General features: G+C 33.8%; 1 protein-coding gene across 8 annotated transcripts in view; it reads right to left on the bottom strand.

Moving 5' to 3' along the window:
• Positions 1-23,598, bottom strand: part of LOC113040011 (calmodulin-regulated spectrin-associated protein 2-like) — a 34,362-nt gene that overhangs the window by 8,280 nt on the left and 2,484 nt on the right. For 6 of the 8 annotated variants that reach the window (XM_026198191.1, XM_026198192.1, XM_026198193.1 and 3 more), the window contains exons 2-11: positions 19,454-19,713; positions 10,354-10,515; positions 9,128-9,211; positions 5,830-5,862; positions 5,382-5,526; positions 3,366-3,505; positions 554-644; positions 364-460; positions 220-257; positions 51-120 (exon numbers count right to left, since the gene is read on the bottom strand). In XM_026198191.1, the coding sequence (XP_026053976.1) occupies positions 51-120; positions 220-257; positions 364-460; positions 554-644; positions 3,366-3,505; positions 5,382-5,526; positions 5,830-5,862; positions 9,128-9,211; positions 10,354-10,515; positions 19,454-19,713 (1,120 nt within the window). The remainder of the gene's footprint in view (positions 1-50; positions 121-219; positions 258-363; positions 461-553; positions 645-3,365; positions 3,506-5,381; positions 5,527-5,829; positions 5,863-9,127; positions 9,212-10,353; positions 10,516-19,453; positions 19,714-23,598) is intronic. The other 2 variants (XM_026198197.1, XM_026198198.1) reach the window with 1 other exon arrangement.

Here is a 23,598-nt window from a genome sequence, read left to right as displayed (position 1 = left end):
TTCAAATTTGATGCCTTTAATTTTTAATAATTAAATTATTTTGCACTTACTTCTTCTCTTTGGGCCAAGTACCCATGAAGCTTTCCACAAATGACATTGAGGTTGATCGCTTGATCTCACCTGTACAGCACACATATAACTTGTATAGTACTGTGTGCATTTCAAATTAAGACTTATATTTTGTTATAATATAATTTAGTTTTGTCTTTTTAACTTTACCTGAGCCTGAAGTCTGTGGTTGAGGTCGGAGAGGGAGACTTAAACAAGAACATAAACATCTAATTTTGCATTTGAATTTCAAAAGGCATTCAAAGAAAATAAGAAGAAAAGGAAAGTTTTCAATAAAAGAAACTTTTGATATACCTTGGTCTGTCCGGACTAGGAGGTCTTTCCATGAAACTTCTCTTTGTGACTTTTGAGATGGGCACAGACGGCAGATTTTTCAGTGAAGGGGCTGGTGCTTTAAAGGACGAGACAAATGTGTCATTATATAAACGTAAACACCATTGGCTAATTATTCTGGGAAACACATTCTATTGTAATACAAGTCTACCTTCAGTTTCCAGCACCTGAGGCTGGACGAATGACGGCTTAACAACCTCGAACCACCAGAAGAGCTCAGCCATGAACACAAGATAGTTATTCTGTTGAAAATAAACAAACACATTAACTTGCATCGCAAGCATTTTTTTCCCCAAAATAATTTGCATGCTCGTATAAAATTAGCATGTGTAATATTCCTCCTCTCCAACAAGATGTCTCTGCAATTCTCTTAATCCTGATAGTGCATGAACAGACACCACCCAGAGACAAGAGTACCATTTTCCTTCAAATTTAATTAAATATATCACATATAAGGAATGCTGAGGGATTTTATGCTGTAGAGTATATACAGTATAGTTTTTCTTTTTGGTCCAATAATGCACACAAACTTTTCATACTACGAACAACATCTTTATGACAAGACTACAGAATTCATGACCTTGAATTCATAGAGGGTTCCTGACATGATGAAAAACGCCTTTAATACACTGTTCCCACTTTTTTTTTTTTTTTTTTTTTTTTAAATAATTTATTCTAGAATTGACATCTAGCAGTTTAAAGGCACAGGGCAACCACAGCAATTATCCGAGACCACTTCCAGAAGACATTACCTCAGCATTTCAACACAGAGTCCTTACTCTCTTTATAGCCTAGAGTAGCTCTAGACTCTCAAAGCCACATCTAATTCATATAACCAAATGAATAAAGCATTTATTCATATAATCCAAGGAATCAGTTGTTAACATTTGCAGCCGCCTTTAATAATATAAAATCATTAATGTCACATACAAGTAAATTAACAAAGACACAAAGCCACCCATTGTCAAAATGCTCCATGGTGAAACGTACACATTAAACAACCTCACTAATGTTATGGCATATCATGAAACCCAATCTACCACTGCTACTGGCATTAGCTAAAAGAATAAATAAAGGGTTCAACTGGCAACATTTGTATTGAGTGGTTGAGGGAGCCGGAGCAGGCGCGTGTTTGTACCCAGATGGTGTTTGGCACATGTGTCCTCTCCCCCATCTGCCTGTCTACATACTTATTCACACAAAAGGCGTAAATGTATAATTAGATGGCTTATCTTTAGTTTTAGAGAATCAAATGTTGCTTTTAATTAAGGATATCAATTTAAAGTGGTAATTTGGTATATATAATATATTTTTTAATAATGTTAAATTTTTTTATCATGCTTCCTCACCAGTATGCAAATTCCTTAATAACATCATGCCAACAGAATCTTCAAACACTGTTTTCAAAATATGCAACTTATTATTGGTGAATCTTGGAGAATCAAAAAATAATTGCATAAACCAATATTCATTGAGAAAGGACCTTGACAAGTTTGCAAAAAAAAAAAAAAAAAAAAAAAATTATATATATAAATAAACCATTCATTTTAAATGTTACATTTTCATTAATTTATCAAAATTCTTTAAACACGTTTATCTTCTATTTAATTTTTTACTTGTAATTTTATGAACTTTTTACTATATAGTTGAGAGCAGCCTGGACAGAAATGAGATCAGGTCACAATACAGTTCAGATTCAAACCTGCATTTGAGCACATGAAGCACTGAACATTTTAATAAAAGGAAGCAGCTGGGATTAGATTAGCTCTGACAGAAACTGGGTCAAGGTTACAGCTCAGTAACCTGCTCTCAATTCCACTCATATTTCTGAGATTCGGCAATGAAGTCTGGCACTGTTTCAGACTCTGCTCATGTCCTCTAACCAGACGCTGTTCGGTGCCAATCAAACCCAACTCGCTGTGATTGTGCTACCATTTGTGGAATAAGAGTTTAAACAAAAACCACGTGGAACACTGATTCCAGTAGCAGTGCTCTCTGTTTAAAGTTTCTAAGGGGATTTTGAACAACCTTGTTGTGGTTTAATAAGCGTGGCCATGTTTCCAAATCTTTACCACAAAATGCCAAACTACGTCTTCACATTCACAGCCACCGAAACCAACCGTTTTATTTCATGTTGATGGAACAGAAATGTCCCAAGAAGAACCAAAGGATTCTCGGTCAACATGACTGAACATCTTGGCAGCAGATGTTCTTTCTCTCCAGTCCAGAGAGGACCGAGATTGAAGACATTAAGACATAACATTCAGAATGAAAAAACAACAACTTCTTCACGTTCATCAGATCCCAAGAAAGTCCATAGAGTGGTTTATAACCGTCAAAGATCTCCAGTTTGACAGTATCTAGCTCAAAAACCAAACATTTTTCCATTTCTTATGAACATTTTGATATCTTAAGAAGAAAATCTCACAGAAAGAGGTATTTCCCAGAGAAAAGCACAGAATGAAAGCAAAAAATATAAATAAAAATGTTTTTTTCAGGTTTAGGCTTAAAAAGCTCTCAGGCTGTTGAGATATTTCCATAATAGCTTCTCTAATAAACCATGATTTCTATATTTAAATATCTTCTAGGCATATTTAATGTGATTTTATTGCTGTTTCAGTCAACTGCCCCAGTCTTTAGAGAATCTGCTTCCATTGGGAGGCTGGTTGAAGCACCACCAGCGTTTGAAGGCAAGCCTCATGCTTTTGGCTTTTCAACAGGAATAAAGCCAACTCCCACAGGCAGTGCTTGGGCTAGTGCGAGAAAGGGCTCCAAATAACAGCATCCCACCAAATCGCATATGTTGTGGCCGATAAAAATTTCACAAACCTTGGCCTAGAGTTATAAAAGCATCAACCGATGAAACATAAAGGCAAGGAACTTGGAGGACTCTTAAGGTCTTGAGCTCTGAAACGCTTCTAACCGAAACCAAGTCGAGACACAAGTTGTATCTGAAGGCTTACTTTGATGGACGAATGAGCGTAGAGCATGTCCTCCAGACTGAAGTGGCAGCAGTGGTTCAAGTGTTGCTTGCAGAAGTCCTGGATGAGCTGCAGGTTGTACAGACGGTCTGCCAGCGACATGGTCTCCTTCAGGCAAATGTCTGCAAATCAAAGACGATTCAAACTGCTACTCGCTTACAGATCATCCGGCACACTGTATTTTATAGATTTGATAAAGACCCATTAATCATGACAGTCATGTGATTGACTTTAGCCTTTGGATTGCATCCATCATTTGGTTTCACAGCTATAGGTGGAGAATCAGCTCTAGTCCTCTTCATCACTGTGATGGGATTAACAGTGAGTTCAGGATGATTAAAGTCACATAAACGGTCGAGATTTCTAAATGAGTAGCTGAAGACTATTGTATTCACTCATTCAATGCAAAATGGCTGAAACTGATTTGTAGCACGTTTAAAAATAATATTATATGTGAGTCGCAAGTTCGTTTCCCTCCAATGATCCAATCTCAGAGTTTCAGATGTTAAAGATACGAGAGAACCAAGGGGAGGAAGATTATAGACTACTTCAAAAGGTTACTATTCAGCTTTTTAGTGTTCCTAGCAGATAATTTTACAGTTTGTCAACTGATATTTTTTTGTAGGCTTTGCATGCACGTTCAACCCTCAAATAGCCTGATTACATAACAAATCCCAATATAACTTATGATTTAAAAAAAAAATGTCTACGTAGATTTTAATTTCTATGGTTTTATTGTGAAATGTTATGAAACAAAAACATTTGTCTGGGCTATAACAACTTAAAATATTGCATAGTATTATTTAAATATTGAGGGGAAATATAAATATAATATTTATTTTATGTTTTTTTTATAATATAAAAATATCACACTACTATTGTAGATATTGCTTTTTATGATTAACTATTTTGAATACAATTCAATTGTATCTCAGAATATATATAAAAAACAAATATAGCGAAAAACAAATAAAATAATATGAAACTTTTATTAGTACTATAATTTGTAATAATATAAAATGTAAAAATAATCCACAATATTATTATTTTTAATATACTTATTTATATTAAAACAATATATTAAGTTATTTAATAATACAAAAACATAAAAGTAATAAACATTTGATGAAATTGTTGTTTAATGAAATGATATTACAATGTGCTTATTGTAAAAAAAAATATACGTGAAAAAAAAAAAATATATATAATTTGGAATAATATAAAATATTAAAATAATGCACAATATTATTGTGGATATTGTTTGATGAAAAATGTTTGTGAAATATTGTGGGGGAAAAATAAATATGATAATAGCATACTTGTATTAATATAAATACAAAGTATTATTAAATCATTTAATAATACAAAAATATAAAAGAAAACATTTGATTGTTTTGTTTTTAAATGAAATGTTATAAAATGTGCTTTTGTATATTCTAAAATATTTTGTAAAATATTGTGGAATATAAATATAATATTATATTATATGTGGTTTTTTTAGGTCTGTCAAACGATTAATCGCGATTAATTGCAACCAGAATAAAAAGTGTTTTGAATATAAATTAATACATTGAATATATAAATGTAAATACATGTAAATATTTTATAAATATATGCTGTATGTGTGTGTATTTATATATACATAATAAATATACACAGTACACACACACATATATTATGTAAACAAACACTTTATTTTGGATGCGATTAATCGCGATTAATCATTTGACAGCACTAGTTTTTTTTAAATGTTAGGAAAAAACATTATTCTTATTGTATATTCATTACATTCGTCTATCGTACATTTTCAAAATATTATGTAAAATATCTCCATGAGTCGTGATACTAAAATAAACCTGGACTTCTGCATATCACATGCATTTCTACTACTAATCTGTGTACAATAACAGCATACGGTTGGTTTTGCACACTATTCCTTCTGATCGTCGTGCATTATTTAGTGCTCAGTAATGTTGAGGGTTTGGCAGGTTTCTGTACCTCCCAGGTGGATGATGGCGGGACAGTAAAAGTGCAGCAGGGCGGCGAGGGCACAGCCATCTGTGCTGTCCTTCAGGAGGTTATCCACCGGAGGGATCCACGGCACCATCTTGGGCAGAACCTGCTCCTTCCTATAATAACGCACCTGGAGCAAACAGACATAAAGAAACGATTCAGTAGAGCAAAACACATCTGATAATAAACATGCAGAGAACTCATGATGGACCAGTGTATGGAAAAGCACTGAAAATAAGGGAACTTTAACAGATGGTGATATAAAATCTATTTTTTCGCTCAGCCTAATATAAATATTTCTCTGTCAACAGTTTATTGCGTGGTTAATGAAGCTGAGGACGATGTGAAAGCGTCATCATGGAAACAGAAACACGATGGAGTCACGAGAAGGAAGAGGCCGGGATTAAAGAAGGTGTTTCTCAATCACACTTACAGGAACAAGCTTCATATACCACTTGGTTGGAGACTTCAGCCAGTCAAAGGACGAATGAGAGAGAGAGACAGAGAAAGAGAGAGAGAGAGAGGAACAGCAGTTACATAACTGAGCAGAGACTATTTAACGCAATTAGGTGTTTACATCCATATCAGATTAACAAGTGTGACGATATCATCTTTACTAAAAACCAGATTACAAGAAGACAAACCTTGAAAATCTTGCCCCAGTTTCACAGACAAGACTCAAACATAGTCCCAGATTAAAATGTAAATTTGAGCTGTTTCAACTGAAAGAAACTTGCACTGATTGATCTTAAAATAAATCAATCAGGGACACCAGTAGTGTTTTTATTCTTGTTTTAAGGCACGTTTATAAAAATCACTTAAATGTCCTAATTGAGCTATGGCCTAATCCTGTCTTAAACTAAGCCCTGTCTGTTAAACATGCCTTAAGCTTCAAGGCCTGGGGCCTGTACAAGTTTACCAAATAAGGTTTATTTCAGTTAGTCTGACTTATTTTGAACTAAATCAGCTGACAATAAGTCAGACTAACTGAAATAAGCCTGGTTTATTTGATAAACTTGTTTTATGAAACAGGCCACATGCCTTGAAGCTTAAGGCATGTTCATTACTTTTCAAAAAAACAAACAATTTCGTAAACCTTTGTTAGTCAATATTGGATTTTATTTGACTTATTTATTTTGTGCAGTTAATTTCACCTATTTTTATATTTAGATTTACCTTTAATATAAAAGTATTACATTTTATATAAAAGCATTGAAATGCTTTTCATCATCCAGAGTTAATTTAATTTGACTAATTATTGTTTTATTTTTTGTTTATTTAAACAAAATACTTTCGAATTTTCACTTAGACTGAATCACTGAGAAAGAAATATAAAACCAAGCCACCAAAAAGTGCTTGCTTGTCACTGTCAGGCTGGTTCCTGCTCTTGGTCTTCACAGTTTTAAGCTTCTCTCAAATTTTTAAGGCTTAAATGACTGTAATGAAAGAGGAGTGGCATCAAAAGCATGCCCAAATAACTGTAGGGCTCCAAACTGATGAGGAGAAAACCCGATGCTCTCTGATCTAAGAGACTTTAAACCCTGTGAATCACAATATGAATGCACTTTTACCCAGAATGCCCTAAGAAGACTGCAAAGTTACAGGATTAGTCTTTTACCAGCGGATTACGTCTAGAAACTAGTTTTAGCTTGAGAACTGTAAAATTAAAATGTGAAATATATCTAAATATGTAATATATATAAATTCTATTTTTAATTAATAATTACACACAAACACACAATAATACTTTTATACAATTTTAAAAACAATATAAATTAATATTATAATAATGAATAAATAAAATATACGTACATCTCTCTTCCCAAATGAAAATATAATTATATATATATATATATATATATATATATATATATATATATATATATATATATTATGTGTCAGTCTGGCCGCTTCATGTCATGCTGTATGTTTCAGGATGTTTATAGTGTTGTGTAAGCGCCTGACATTCCTCGCCGGCACTGATTGTGTCCGCAGTGTCTCTCGAACACAGCGCCTCTGAGAACTGACTGCTGTCATTAGCGTCAGATGCCCAGCCCAGCCACGACCTCAGGACAGGGTGGGCCAACTCTGACAGACGCCCCGCACACTTCTGTGTGATGACTCTGCACATTACCCACCCTCACCAGACTCACATTATTACATTAACGATGGGATTCTGGGCAGTGCTGGGAAGTTGGCAGAGGCTTGCGGTCTCTAGGGGTTTAAACAAGGATGCAGCGTACAGAAGCATACCTCACTACTTTCCCTCTGAGAGAAGGTAAAACAAGGTTAGACTGACATCACCTGTCATGTGTGCCAAATACGCTGTCACACTGGGGCAGTAAGATGGATTGTGAAGCATTAAAACATGAATCAGCAAACGTTTTGCTCAGCCTGGCAGAATGTCCACATCAGGATGCTGCCGCGAGACTGTGATTCAGCAAAGTCAGAAATACCCTCATCGCAGCAACATGCTATAAAACATGACAACAAGGCTGATGATATCCGTCATGTCCTATGAACCCAGGTCAACTTAACAAACATTTATACTGGGGAATCTGAGGCAACTTTTATGCAGAATCATAATAGATTAACAAATCTAGGGGGTTTCAAACGTCTACATAGAGTAATTACACAGTAATTTGATTCACTGAATAATCTTGGTTGTTCTGGATATACAACGGGGGAAAATAAGTATTGAACACATCACAATTTTTCTCAGTAAATATGTTTCTAAAGGTGCTGTTGACATGTAATTTTCACCAGACGCCGGTAACAACCCAAGTAATCCACACATACAAAGAAGACAATACAAATAAGTTTAGAAATTTATTTATTCGAATGACATGGAGATAAAGTATTGAACTATTGAAATTTATTTAATTCTTTGTACAACAGCCTTTGTTGTTAAAGACAGCTTTAAGATGCCTCCTGTATGGAAAATCTTTTATATTCTATTCTATTCTCCTATTAAATAAAGGCCAATGTATGTGTTTTTCAGGGCCGAAACCGATACGATACCGATACGATTATAACAGATCACCGATAACCAATATTTTGAACCGATATATATGTCTGGTGTAAAGATTAATGGGGTGTGACAAAATCTCTCTCTAAATGCTTTTAAATGATTTTATCTGCTAACTGATTTTGAAAATGTCCGATACTGATAACCATAAAAATGCTTAATATCAGTGCCGATAATTTGTCAGGCCGATAATTGGTTGACACCTAATTGTAAATTCATATTAAACACCTTTGAGCATTAAACGTAAAATAAAGCGTATACAGTGAATATTATTAATAGACTGAAAACATTTATTTATTAATACTGTTTAGCTCTTATTGTTGTATATTAATGACAACAAATCTTTAGGAAATGAGTATTATCAAATATTTTGCATTATTGTTGTGTTCAAGATTGTGAATCAAGACTGTATTTATGTAATTCAGGCTTGTATTGTACAGTACAGCATTCAGGTGTATCACAATACTTGAGTTTTAGAATAATCTATACAAATATTTGAGTTTTAAAGCATGAAGAATAGAGATTTAACTGGCAGTTGGAGGGCAGAATGTTGTTTTAAGCAGATTTCAGAGACGTTCATACACTCATTATGACACAAAAAATCCATCTTTATCTCTGACACTTTCTGTATATTCCTCCTACGGATGAAAGTGGCTTTTGAATCATTGTTGCTTTAGAGCAAGAACAGGAAGTGCACACTTACCTTTGGATTCTCAACAGGCTCTGCGTTCTGCGCCTCCATCCTCCTTTGCTCCTGCATTATGATTTCTTTCAAGTATTCGTTCACCTTGAAAATGTGTAAAACACAGAGGAGCTTTTAAGCTTCTACATGCTTAAAAAATCACTGCCATTATTTTCACTACATGCAAGTGTATTATATCATATTCAGTTATAGTATACTGTAATATATTATTATAAGTTTTCTCAAAAATAGTAAAATATTATTATATTATATTACATTACATTGCATATATTATATAACAGGGTTTCTCAAACGGGATTGCAGGGGGTTTATGATAAGCTAATGCAGAAATTAATAATTTAAAAAGAATAAATATTTTGGGTTAAAAGTGTTGACAAAAAAGTAAACAATTATTTTATATTATAAATGAATAAAAACACTAAAGAATATTTAATATTTTAAATATTTGTATATTAATATCTGTAAATATTTGGTAAATGTAAACATTTTATTTACCTGCATGTTGCATGCCAATTAACTTCAGAGAACTGTAAAAATGCAAATTATTTCTGTCACAATTATTATTTAAATATTAATTTATGATCTCAAGGGGCACTTCATGGTAACTTTGACAAAAATGTGTATATTATATTATATTATATTATATTATATTATATTATATTATATTATATTATATTATATTATATTATATTATATTATATTATTCACAAAATTAAATGAATTTTTATGAGATATATTTGCTGATTTGCTGTATGTATTCATAGCATGTTTTGTTTATGCCAAAAGTCAGTCATTAAAAGATTACCAAATTTTAAGAATAAATCTGAAACTCAACATTATGGTAAAAAGCATGTTGTAAACACACCAAACCTTCATGCAAACTTTTTCAAATGTCCATTTAATATCATTGTGGCAGGAAGAAAAAAAAAAGAAATTTCTCTGCAGTCCCTCATGGCCTGTTTAGCATGTGTGTGTACATGTGCGGTACTGTCTTGATTTAGGCTGCCTGTACAACTGGCCTGCAAGGGAATGTAAACAAAAGTCCTGGGACGCCCCTTCACTGACACTCAAAGAAGCCCTCAGAGATCATAACATACTGAAGTCCTGTTATAGTGCAACAATCCTCTGCATTCGTTAAAAGTTTGTATAGGGTGATGATAGGGCACAGTAAATGTATTTGCATTGCATTGTGGGCAAGTTTAAGATTTATAAAAGCACTAAAATACCTTATTCATCCAGCTAGTGACCGCATCCTCTGTGTCATAGGGCACGTCTCCGTCTGGGTAATCGGTGGAGTATTGCTGCATGCAGGCCATCACTTTCTCCACACTCACCGTCTCTACTGTGTACGCCATCATCAGCGTGTCAATCATGGCCAGGTGAGCGCTCTGTGAACGACAAAACAATAAAACACAGTTAAATTGCTGACAAAGCCCCATTCTCCTAAATATACAATTGTCACTCTCTCAGTTAGCAGTTAGTCATTCCTCTCTAGAAGTTGTTGCCTTGGAAATGGCAGCATCGCTCCCCCGTTGCTCGACCCAATTACAAATAATCTTTCCTGAGATAGGACAGTCGCTCCTGCTGGGGGTCCGTCCTCATGGCCTCAACATATATAAATTATAAAAAACGGACTACATTAGTGACATTTTGGTGAAATTTTGCTACAAAAAATATCTGTTGTGAATAAGGATGCATGGTATTGGATTCGGCTGACAATGGCGTACAATGTAAACATTGGCATCAGCCCAATATGAAAAATTATGCCGATATGCCTTGCCAACATGTGCTCAGCGTGTGCTAGCGATAAGATCACTTCAGCAGTGTGGTCACTCTTTTTCACTCTTTTGCCAAAAACTTACCAAAATTAAAAAGAATTATTTATAATCTCTACACAAGAGAGGCTTGGTGCTGTTTCCAAACATATCGGCTATCGGCCAAAATGATTTGAAAAAATATCGGTATATCGGATATCGGAAAAAATCCAGTATTGTGCATCCCTGTTTGCTAATAGTGTAGTGATGTATGAAGCACAGCTCACACACTTTCAACCCAAGCAACTGGAATCCGTTGTGAAACCTGCTCAAAGAAATCTTTCGCGCCCATGCAAAATTCAAGCATCACAAATTCTCACATCGTCTAAAACTGCTTTCAACATCGTCCTCAGTTTATCCATTTAAAAGAAACACACAAAACAGCGGATCATCTCAATCATGGACACCATAACCTCTAACTACAAGCAACTGAAAAATACCACCCCCCCATATCGACCACAAATTAAACAGTGGCTGTCCTATTAAAAGCCTTGTGTGCACAGAGAGAGATAAAACACTCAAGACAGATATTGATTTTGTTTTGTGAAAGACACTGGTGGGTAAACAATGTCTCAGAAAACACTGAAAGAAGAGTCAAGCGCATCTAATAAATGCTTTTCATGTGACTGCCCTTCCGGCTGACTGACATTAAATGTCTCTAAAGCAATTCACTGTCATTGCTAATTTCTCACTGGTCTTGTTATGCTTGCTAAGTGTCCCTTAATGCCTTAATCAAGACTGCTGAATGCTAAATCTTCTTATTTTTGGTTTACGCACCTGACAATCATTGTTTTTTGAGCCCACACAATACCTGTTTGATGAGTGCTAAATCTTACACAATCCTTAGCACTGCACTTTTTGTTTCCTGGGAAACTTTCTGACCTTTCACTGTACATCTGAGTGTCTGTTAAGATGAACAGGTAATTCAAAATGTCACGGCGCAGCTTTTCCGTCACGTCTGACGTGTATGAATGCAGTTGAATGGAAAGATTCGCTCTGACGGATCCCAGTGACACTGAGTTAAGTTATGCTGTTCAGTCAGCAGTTTCTCTCACTTGAGTGGGTCTGATTTTCTCTCAACATGAGCTGTGACACTCCCACGTCTCAACATGGAGAAAAAAACCAGAAGACCGTCTGTTGCATAAGAGCTGAGCTTCTCGTTTAAGCTGATTACATTTATAAATCCTTTTATTGATTAAACATTTTGCAGTCTGAATGGTCAGAGTGTGTGCAATGATTTGATCGTCTTGGGCTTGGGTTGAAGATCTGTTCATAATATCTTCAAAAGAGTGATTAACCACTTATTGGTTTATTCATTTTTGTGCTCCATAAGATGGGGAGTGAGATCGACTTATGTTGCCTGTTGGATTCGAACGTGCTTTTTATGTGATCACCAATGTCTGGAGTCAAATTTACCCATGAAATGTTTCTTCTCTGATTTCCCCTAAGAAAGCTCTTTCTAATCATGCATTAATATTCACGTTCCCATTGAAGATCTAAAACAAACACAGCCCACAAATACAAAATTAGGCTGTTATATAATGCAAAACCCATGTGTCCGAAAGCAACTTTTTCATATTTATCCGTGCTTGCAGAGAGGAGAAACTGTGCCGTAATGAATTTCTCATAAAGCACTGCCCTGTTTTTCCAATCCCAGCAGATATTGATCTTCACAGCATCACAAATGCACACAGAAATACTCACATCTGGGTAGGGCAGTACGATTAACAGAAATGAAACCAAAATCATTGCTTAGTGTGATCATCAAAATGCTAAATATCAATACGACGATTTAATTAACTTTTTTAAATTGTATAATTATATTTATACATAATTATAACATTTTTGTCCAAAATGTGCAACCCTATAACAAAGCAAACCTGGAAGCTAGAAATAAAGAAAGGATTTATATATATATATATATATATATATATATATATATATATATATATATATATATATATATATATATATATATATATATATATATATATATATATATATGTACACACACACACACACACACAATGTGCATCCCTACAACAAACCAAAACAGCAAACCTAGTGTTTGAAAGAAAATCATTTTTTATATAAAAAAAAAAATACCTGTGCATCCCTACAAACAGCAAACAAAAAGCAAACCTAGATCTACAAAGAAAGAAAGAAAGAAAGAAATTATAACTAAAACTAAGAAAAAACCCTTAAGATATATATATATATATATATATATATATATATATATATATATATATATATATATATATATATATATTTTTTTTTTTTTTTTTTTTTTTTTTGCGTCCCTAGCATTACTACATTGAATATTGTTTTATCACAGCTAGTTAAACCAATATTTGGCCTGTAATGCTGATGGGATATAATATAACAATTAAATACACAGTTTCATTAAATACCCAATATAAAGGAACATGCCACTATTTTTGTTAATGAGTCTATTTTCGAAAATAGTGGCGTGTTCCTTTAAAGTCATGCACGATTAAATCATTCCTTTCCCACAGTCAATTAACGGAAACCCCCTCATCCTTGGCCTAAATTTAAAACTGTTCTATGCTGATGAGACATACCAGCCATGACCACTAAAAACCAGCACTGACACGTTAGTTTACGCTCTTTGTAAACAGTCTTTTGTTGGAGTTGGGCTGAAGACATTCTTCTCTGGGGCTCCCTTGCCACTCTAGAGCAGCCTAAGACAGAAATCAACTGCACAAAACCACATTTGATCAACCTGCTTAGACATTCTCATTCGAAAGCCAAAAGGCACTTTAAATATTCCAAGCATTTAATGTTTAAGATAAGAGAAAGTGATTTCCTGTCATGTTGAGGTACATTTTATCTGCAGAGTCTGATTGGTGAGGACGAAAACATCATAGCTGCCAGCCAAGAAAGACCCAAGCTAAGCAAAAGGCCTGAATAATGCTGAAATAGCTTCGTGCAACCTTTCCTCTTAATCCTCAATATGAAGATTACTTTTACCTTGGCTTTTTGGGATTTAAATTGCACTTTGCACTAATGGATCCACCTTGAAGCATGCTGCCTCCCACCTTTACAGGGCATCGCTATGGCAACAGAGCGTGTGCAAGCAGCGGGGAGAGGAGAGCATCAGGCCGGGGGATGCCTGCGTCTCTTGCAGAGCAGAGCTACAGCTTTCAGCTTTTCAGCCTTACCATGAGTGTTTGCAACAATGCAGCACGTTAGGATGTGGGAATATCATGGGAATATCGACAGAAAGCAGAATAAACAGGAGCTGGAATGAAAATAAAGTGCCATGGCTTAGCACAGTTACCTTAGCACAGCATACATGCATTGAGCAGAAGTGCTCTTGTAGGAAATGCAAGGTAAATTTTCAGAAGAATTTCAAGAAGCAAGAAAGCAGGAAATACCCAATCACCATGTGCACCTGGGGAGCCTGCGCCCATAATTATAACACAGAATTTACTTGCTGTAAATGCAACTACTTACAAGAACTAACACGTTCTTAATAGTTCACCCTAAAAAAGAAATACATTTTAATTTACTCCTCATCAAGCATCCAAATATACTATTTAATATTATAGAGGAATTCAAATTACATTGCCCCAGTAAATCGCAATTCTCTTTTGAAAAGGTTCACATTTAATTATTAAAAATGTTAAAATGAAGGAAAGCATGAAATACCCAATCACCACGTGTGCCCTGGGAGCCTGCATTAATACAATAACAGTTACTGCACAGAATGTCCTCGAATCAAATCTAAATACAACAACCTAATGACAAAAAGTAGCTCAGCCAATGTTTAGAATTATTATTTACTCACCACCAAGCATCCAAACATAATATATTTAATATTATAGAGAAATGAAATGTACAAATGTACATTTGTAGAGATTCTCATTTTAATAGAATCTCAAAAAAAAAAAAAAAAATAGGACATACCCAATCACCATGTGTGCCCTTGAAGCCTGCGTCAGTATAGTATCAACTGCATCTAATGTACTCAAATAAAATCTAAATACATGGACCTAATCGCAAAAAGTAAAGGAATAGTGCACTCAAAAATTGTAATGTATTATTTTACTCACTATAAAGCATCCCAATATAATATTTTATATTATAGAAGAATTTAATGTACAATAACGTTACATAGAGATTTCCATTTTATTAATCAGAATCTCAAAAAAGTGTTAATGCAGGAAATACCCAATTACCATGTGCGCCCTGGAAGCCTGCGTCAATATACAAACAATTACTACACAGAATCTACCCAAATCATATCTAATTACTTACAAGAACCTAACAAAAAGTACTGCCTCCATTCACGATCGGCAAACACTGATATCAAGAGACAGGAAGTAGGTCAAGTGTGCATACGGCACTGGTTTGTGAATTATGCAGAAGACTATGTCTCGAATGCAATAACTTTAGTTCAGGTTCACGTCATGCAGATGTATGTAAACTACGTACTGTATGAAATATGAGTTCTTGGACTCTTCAAAATTGAGACGGTGAACTTTAAGCAATGTAGTCGCTGCATTTTCTCCGGAAATAAAAGTGTTCTCAGTGCCGCCACATTGTCAGTTCCCCACTGAGCATGTACTGTATGTAAATAAGATCCATCCCCGAGGAGGCCACAGTGCTAAATATGACTTTCTCTCTTTTTGTCTGCCAGGGACAGATATAGCATCATGTCCTTAAGAGGCTGCATACTTGCATCTCTGGTGTTATAATTTACACTTGTCAAAACATTCATTAATCTTAAATTAAGCACAACTCATTCTCAAAGGGTACTGATCTCTGTGGACTGAGCAGTTTGTACCCACATGAAGGATCAATCTCATTACACACCGAAAAACTAGCAAAACGTTTCTATACATACACTTATACATACTCAAATTAATACACACACATAAAAAATAAAAATAAAAAAAAAGGCAAAATGTTTAACCCATTATGAAATAAATATTTTTCTCTTATACCCAATGCCCACAATTATTGGAAGCTCTAGAAACTGCAATAAGCAAAATATCTCTATTCCCAATCATATTTGCATTTTTGCAATTTCTATTCCCAAACATATTTGCAACCACCAGGGTTATTATATTTATGAATATTGAAGAATCATTTGGAACAAAACTTTATATTAATTATTAATAGTTATTATTAATATTTTATATTATTATTTAAAATTTTGTATTTATTTATGTGTGTTTGTGTGTGTGTGTGTATATATATATATATATATATATATATATATATATATATACTGTATACACACATACACACATATTAAATAATTAAATATATATATATATATATATATATATATATATATATATATATATAAATGATATAACTTAAAATAATTTAAGTAATTGTACAAATCTTCTCTCTCTATCTATATATAATATTAATATATTTTATTAATTCAATGTATAGTTACACTTATTTAAATAATTGTACATATATGTGTGTATTTTGTGTGTGTGTATATATATTATTTTTCTGCATGTTGTAGCACATCTACAGGTGCTGTTTGATTACCAGACTGGTATCAAATTGATTAAACCCTTTTTAGGCTATTATGATCATTTTGTTCTCACTGTGGCGTGACTATGTGGGTGAGAGTGTGAGCTGCGTATGTATGTATTTCTGAGTGAATCTATAATGTAGAATGAATGCGGGGTTGTGTGTGGGTGGGCGGCAGCTGCAGGAACACATACACTTCTTCAGAAGCGAGAAAGAAAGAGAGAGAGAGATGATAAAGCGATAATTATATTTTCCATACAAGATTTTCCTTACATGTTTGAATTAAAGAGTTACATTTCCAAAATATCCAACCCATTTATGCAAACTAAGAATGTCACTATGATGACAGAGCTACAAACACATTAACATATCACCGTCCAATCACAAGAGAGGTCATATACATAAATTAAATGTAAAATGCGGTTCAATTATAAAGGTCAGCGAGAAAATCCTCATAAGCAGACTGAAACAAAGTGTATGATAAAGCCCTTTACAGTCAAGAGCATTTCAAAGCACAAGCAGATGTAACTCTGATCACCTCATGAAACTCTGACAGGTTTTGCCTCTCACACATCCAAAATAACAGCCCAGCTGAATTATTGATGGTAAAGCGCCGCAGTCATTCAGTTGGTGCAGTCAAACCTTGTTAATGTGTTTCTGCAAAACAGCAGGCCACTGTCATCACAACCAAAACACTGTCCCATCAACTTCATCCCAACAAACAAGAGATAAGCTGAGCAAATGGCCTCTAAAAGTGGAATTTGAAATAAAAAAAAAATCCATATTGGTCCATCAATATTGGTCCATATTGTTGTATAATTAGTGTTTCATTGATAAGGGTAGGCATGGGTGATATTGATATAAACAAAATCTTATATCATGATATAAATAATTCTATTTCTTGGTAACTATACATCGATATAGTTATATTTGCTATAAATAATGTATTTATGACATGCATAATGGATCATAAGACTTAATTCCCATGAATAATACTAAGAAAAACTCGGAAAACTGATGATGTAGACGCGTACTCTCCAGCGTACTCTCCAGCCACCACTGCAAATTAACGAATATATGTCACTTTTTTGTTCAACTTTGCTTTTTTGATCCGGAAGAGCGTAAATTGTTACAAAAAATTAAAGAAGAACAACTTTTACCTTAATAATAGACATAATGAGTGCTGAAGTTGCTTTCATTGATACACTTTAAGACCTTAATTACTGTGTTTACGAGGATACTTGCAATGACCGGCATTTTGACACATAAAAGTGCATGTATTTACCTGGCTATATAAGCAGCAAAAATAACTATGTTTAATACTCCTGCGCACTATGAGCAATGTTTCGTGTGCACGCCTCCCAGACTGCATTTCGAAACGGTCTCTTGTGAATATAGTGTAATGAGTTATCTTTCAATTGCTTAAAATCACTTGTTTTTTAACTGCAATGCTTCAATACAGTGCAAAAGATAAGGTTTTGTGACCACATAGCACAACAACTAGGGATGTAACGATTCACTCAACTCTCGATTCACAATTTTGATTTCATGAATTCGATTCGATTCTAGTTTTATTTTATTTATTTTTACAAAAGTTTGAGTTTTAAGACATATTTTGTACTAAAAAGTGTCCTTTTATTATTGCTTGGACAAAATGCTGTACATTTATTTGTGAAAAATGAAATATAACTATAATGATATACCAAAATATTATTGCTCTTTTGTTGGTTTTGATTGATTTTATTGTCCTCATTTGTAAGTAGCTTTGTATAAAGCGCCAGCTAAATGATACAATTTAAATATAATGTAAATGTAAATAACAAAACTAAATAGAAATTTTAAAACAAGCCCAAAATCAAACAAATAAGCGACATAAAATACATAAAATATAAACAAAATAAGGTTCCCTCAGACATGCATTCATATAAACTCCTACCTCTAAATGAATCATGATTTGTTTAGCATCTCAACCGATTTTAATTGTCACGTTTAAATCAATTTCAACCAGGTTGCGGTTAATTGTTACATCGCTAACAGCATCGTTAATCGTTACATCGCGATAGAAACGGTAGTCCAAATTCTCTACCGGTTGATCATTTTCTACTAGTTAATCGTGTCTACCGGTATATCGCCCACCCATAGATGAAGGTTTAGCTTCAGGGTTATTAAGCCACAAAGCCAAAAAACTAGCTCCCCGGAGCGCCAGGCTAAACAGGTTAAAGTAAAGCAGAAGAAGACTGACTGATCTTGTAGTAGGGCAGCTTACTGTAGCAGAGCAGGCAGATGGACGGCTTTCTGCTGCTAATGAGGATTTGTGGGCTCTGAATTTGAGGTGCTGAAATTTTCATTGGTAGAGATCAAGTCGGAAAGGTCTGGATCAATGCGAGCAGCTATGCTGTCAGCTACATGCAGATACAAAAGCTTGGGGACTTGTAGAGAAATAACAACCAGCAGTGTGACGCGATCATTTAATATAATTAAAATAACCAATTCATCATGGGAAGCACAGAGTGGAGTAACTAGTATCATTATCGGCACCATGCAAAATGGTTATTATCACAGCGCAGAAATTGTTTGTGATGATATGTGTTCAGTTGAGAATGAGGAAGCCAGAGGCACAGCAAACAGTGGCGCGGTAATTAAATATCAACAGGAAGTCGCTCACACAACAACAGAACTCTTTATATCTTTAAAGCAGAGGCTATGAGCCTGAAATACATCTTCAATTAAACAATGGGAACACACTGACAAGATAAAGGAGATAAAACTGAGAGAGAATTATGATTATCTTGGGCTTGCTTTAGGTTTAAAGACAACACAAAACAACACATTTGAATACTGGGCGATATGAAATTTATTCATATAATTGTTCATGCATATTCAAAATCATGCAAAATCATATTCTTTGTGGGGTTTTTTATGCATTATATACAAGATCCGCCTGTTTCAAGATCGCTGAAATACAATCATAAAGAGCCGATTCTCTCACCATCTGAATGGGTTTCTTCTGCAGGTCTCTCTCGGTCACCAGTCTCTCCTGGTCGGTGACGTACAGGCCCTTCTGAGCCAGAGCCTGGATGACGGCGTCATGACCCAGCAGAGGTTTAACAGCGTCGCTCTTCAGAATCAGACTTCCTGCTCGGCAGTACAGCTCAGCTGACATCAGCAGGCCCACCACCGGAGGCTTCAGGTGCTCCTGCTCATACTGGTCCTTGTAGAAGGGCTCGCTCAGGTCTTCTGGAACACTGTCTGCAAGATGACAGAACCACAAGTAATGTTAGACATTTTGTAACGAATATCCAGTTACATAGTTTTATGATGCTTTAATTCACTTTAGTATTAAAAAAGATTGTAGTTTATCGGCCATAACATGAAAACTGTTTATTATTTAAATCTAAATACATAATTTTCATCACATTAATCAGTCACTCCAGTATATGCATTTATGTGATCACAAAACAACACAGTGCAAAATCAATTACTTTTTTTTTTGCAATCCTGCAAAATTTGCTATTTAACCACAAAATAATTGCAAAAAGCTAAAAAATGTATTGCCACATTTGGGTAACAAAGAAAATGCAGAATGAGAAAATAAGGCACAAAATTCACAATTTGTATCATTTAAAGACAAATATTTTATTTGTTTAGACAAAATAGTTTTAAAGTAAACAACAAAGTAAACTTTAAACATAAAAACATAAGATACATCATATTAATCAGTCCGATTAGTGCAAAATTAATTAATTTTTTTTGCAATTCTTCAAAATTTGCTTTTATCCACCAAATAATTGCAAAAAGTGCAGGGATGCAGGAATGAGAAAATAATTGTAGCATTTTTTGGGCAATTTTATTTGCAGTGTTATTTAGACAAAATAGTATAGAATTATAGTATCTGCTATTTATCGGTTATTTGCTTTAATATATAAATAATTAGCAGATTATAAGCATTGGCATTTAATCATAAATATATAAGATTCATCATATCAGTCTCTCTAGTTTTTGCAATTATGTGTTAATGGAATACAATGCAAAAATTTACAATTAAATTTTTTTTTGCAATCTTGCATAATTCACAATTTAACCACAAAATAATAGTAAAAAGCACAAAACGATAGTGACATGTTTGTGTAACAAAGAAACATGCATGCATGAGACAATACAAACAAATTTCACATTTTGTAGCATTCAAAAAGGTTCATTTTTTGGCAGTTTTATTTATTTTGACAAAATAGTATAGAATTGTAATATCGGCTATTTATTGTTATTGGCCTTAATATAGAAATAATTATCAGCTTATTAGAGTAGGTAGGCCTATTTAAACATAAATATATCAGATTCATCATATTAATCAGTCCTTCTAGTTTTTGTGATTCTGCATTCAAGAAACACAATGCAAAATCTACAAAATGTTACTTTTTTTGCAATTATTTCCATAATTTCCCATTAACATACATTAAAAATTCACTTATAAGATAAAAAAATACCGATTTTAGTTTTTAGTTTAGTATAGAATTATAATATGGGCTATTTATCGGTTATTGGCCATAACACAAAAATACTAAGCGGCTTATTAGCATTGGTATTAATCATAAATACATAATATTCATCAGTCCCTCCAGTTTTCGCAGTTCTACGATCGTGGAATACAATGCAAAATCTGCAAAATGCATAATTCGCAACCATAAAATAAATGCAAAAAGCGCAAAACATTATTGACATGTTTGTGTAACAAAGAAACATGAATGAATGAGAAAATAAAACACAAAATTCACATTCTGTAGTATTTAAAAAGACTGGGCTTTTTTGGCAATTGTATTTATTTAAACATAATAGTACAGAATTGTAATATCCGCTATTTATCGGTCATTGGCCTTAACATAGAAATAATTATCGGCTTATTAGCATAGGTATTTAAACATAAATATATAATATTCATCATATCAATCATTCCCTCTAGTTTTTACAATTATGCAATCGCGAATTATCTGTGGTTTTGCAATCTTACATTATTCGCAATTTAACCACAGGATAATTGCAAAAAGCACAGTACTACTAATGTTTAACAATGAAACATGCACAAATTAGAAAATAAGACATGAACAAGAACTCAATTCTCCCGGAATTTGCTTATTTTAAATAACAAAAATTTAACTAAATTACAAAGTAACTAAATCTATAAGATCTGATCACCAAAAGCCATACAGTGAAATCCTGGTGGGACTGATTACTTGCATATCAAGATGCCTTCACTCCGTTATATCATAGCAGACAGCTGAGCTGGTGAGATTTTTTTTCTTTCTGAATTTCGAAGATCAAAGTACTTTTCATCTTCAGCGTAGCTAAATATAGCTAAAGCTTGGTGTTTTCCGATCCTCTATGCAAGTGTAATTTACTCTCATCCAGGAAAGATGAAGGAAAGGAGAAAACCCTTAAAGGAAGCGAGACGGTGTCTACCACACAGCTACAAAATCAAAAATATCATTAACACAAGTTCTCATGCTGACAGAATAAATGGGTTCACAGATCCGAATGAGGTCACCGTATCCATGGAGAACCGAGATGTTTAGCTATTTATGGAGACGGGTGAGAGTTTGGGAGAACATTTGTATCCTTATTACCTGCACATGCTTTCTATATTCGGTGTTAAACCTGATTGTGGTAACAGCAAAACAGATTTGAACCATTCTGTTCCAATGAATATCTTACAAGAGATGTTGACAATACGCAAAGAATTACAAACTACCTTAAATGTTGATTCATAGCTTTCACAGAAGCTTTTAAAATGGGTCTGTATGATAAGACAATAGATGGTATCAGAGCATCAAGGCGGTTATGGTGTAAGTAAAAAAATATGGAGGCTGATCGATTCCCCTGCCATACGCATGTATCCAGGAGCTCCTCATCAAAGACAGATGGAGAGAGAGGAACGCCACAAGGTGCTGAGATTCTGGGCTTTACAGCCTGACAGTATGTCCAATATCATCATGAAGATTCACTATGTTCTTGTCAGAGATAGAAAATGAAGTGATTCCAGTGTTTCCAATACAAAGTGTAATGCATTTCTGCAAATCAGCTGAAAATGTGCATTTCGGTTGATTTCATCTGTGAAGTGAATACAATGTGAATAAGATTAAACGATTCATTAGCTTCTTCAAAATTCACAGATGTTTTTGCGTGGCATTTTTGATGTAAGTACGTTTTTAAAAAAATATGTGTAGAAAAAAACACTGTTTTTAAAATATATATAGTATTTTACTGTTTTTTAGATATATATTGTATATATGTTACGATATGTGTGTGTGTGTAATTAAAAACACTATGCAGACTGTTTTTTTTTAGGTACATAAATGTAATTTACACGTTATCATAAAAAAAATGTAATTACATTTAGATGTTTCACATATGACATTTGACTTATAAAAATAAAAGTAAAATGCTAAATACATATATGATGATATCCCACAGATTTATACATATTTTCACACAGAATCTCTAAAGTAATGTGGAAACGACATAAAGACAATGTTTTACATCTTTTGTATTTAAATACTCATTTCATTATATTTTAAATGCATTATATATGAAGGCCAGTAACACCAATAACAATGACTCCGCATGACTGAAATGATTTTTTTTTCTGGGATAAAAAACAAACAAACAAAACAAAACGGCCATTACAATATAATTTAAAGCCATGCTTTAATTGCTAATTATTAGATTTTTTATCTATACATCTTCATCAGTTTTTATTTATTAAGCTACAAAACATATTACACCAACTTAAATGAACTATTCAATAACTAATAAATGTGAAATGTATCTGTGCCTTTAATTTAGTGTGTTTGGTGATGTTTCAGCTCTCGCTATTTGAAGGGGAGCTGGCAGTTCCTCTTTTCCTTACTTTAAGTTTATTTAACGCATTCAATTTCACAATACATAAGTAATAAATCCTCGGTCGGTTTCCAGAAAGCAATGTGCTGTCAAGTAAGAGTGCATTGAAGAGATGAACCGAAAATAAAGTGCATGCCATTAAATGACCAATTCATTAACTCCATCTTTCTCAACTGAGCAAAATGGATCAATGGAAAGGCTTTTATGGACTTTAAGCTGACTTCTCTCTTTTCATTCAAACAG

The sequence above is a fragment of the Carassius auratus genome, chromosome 22 (genome assembly GCF_003368295.1).
Source record: "Carassius auratus strain Wakin chromosome 22, ASM336829v1, whole genome shotgun sequence".
NCBI classification, from domain to species: Eukaryota; Metazoa; Chordata; class Actinopteri; order Cypriniformes; family Cyprinidae; genus Carassius; species Carassius auratus.
Note: the sequence above shows the minus strand (reverse complement) of the source record. Positions and strands in the feature narration are given on the sequence as shown.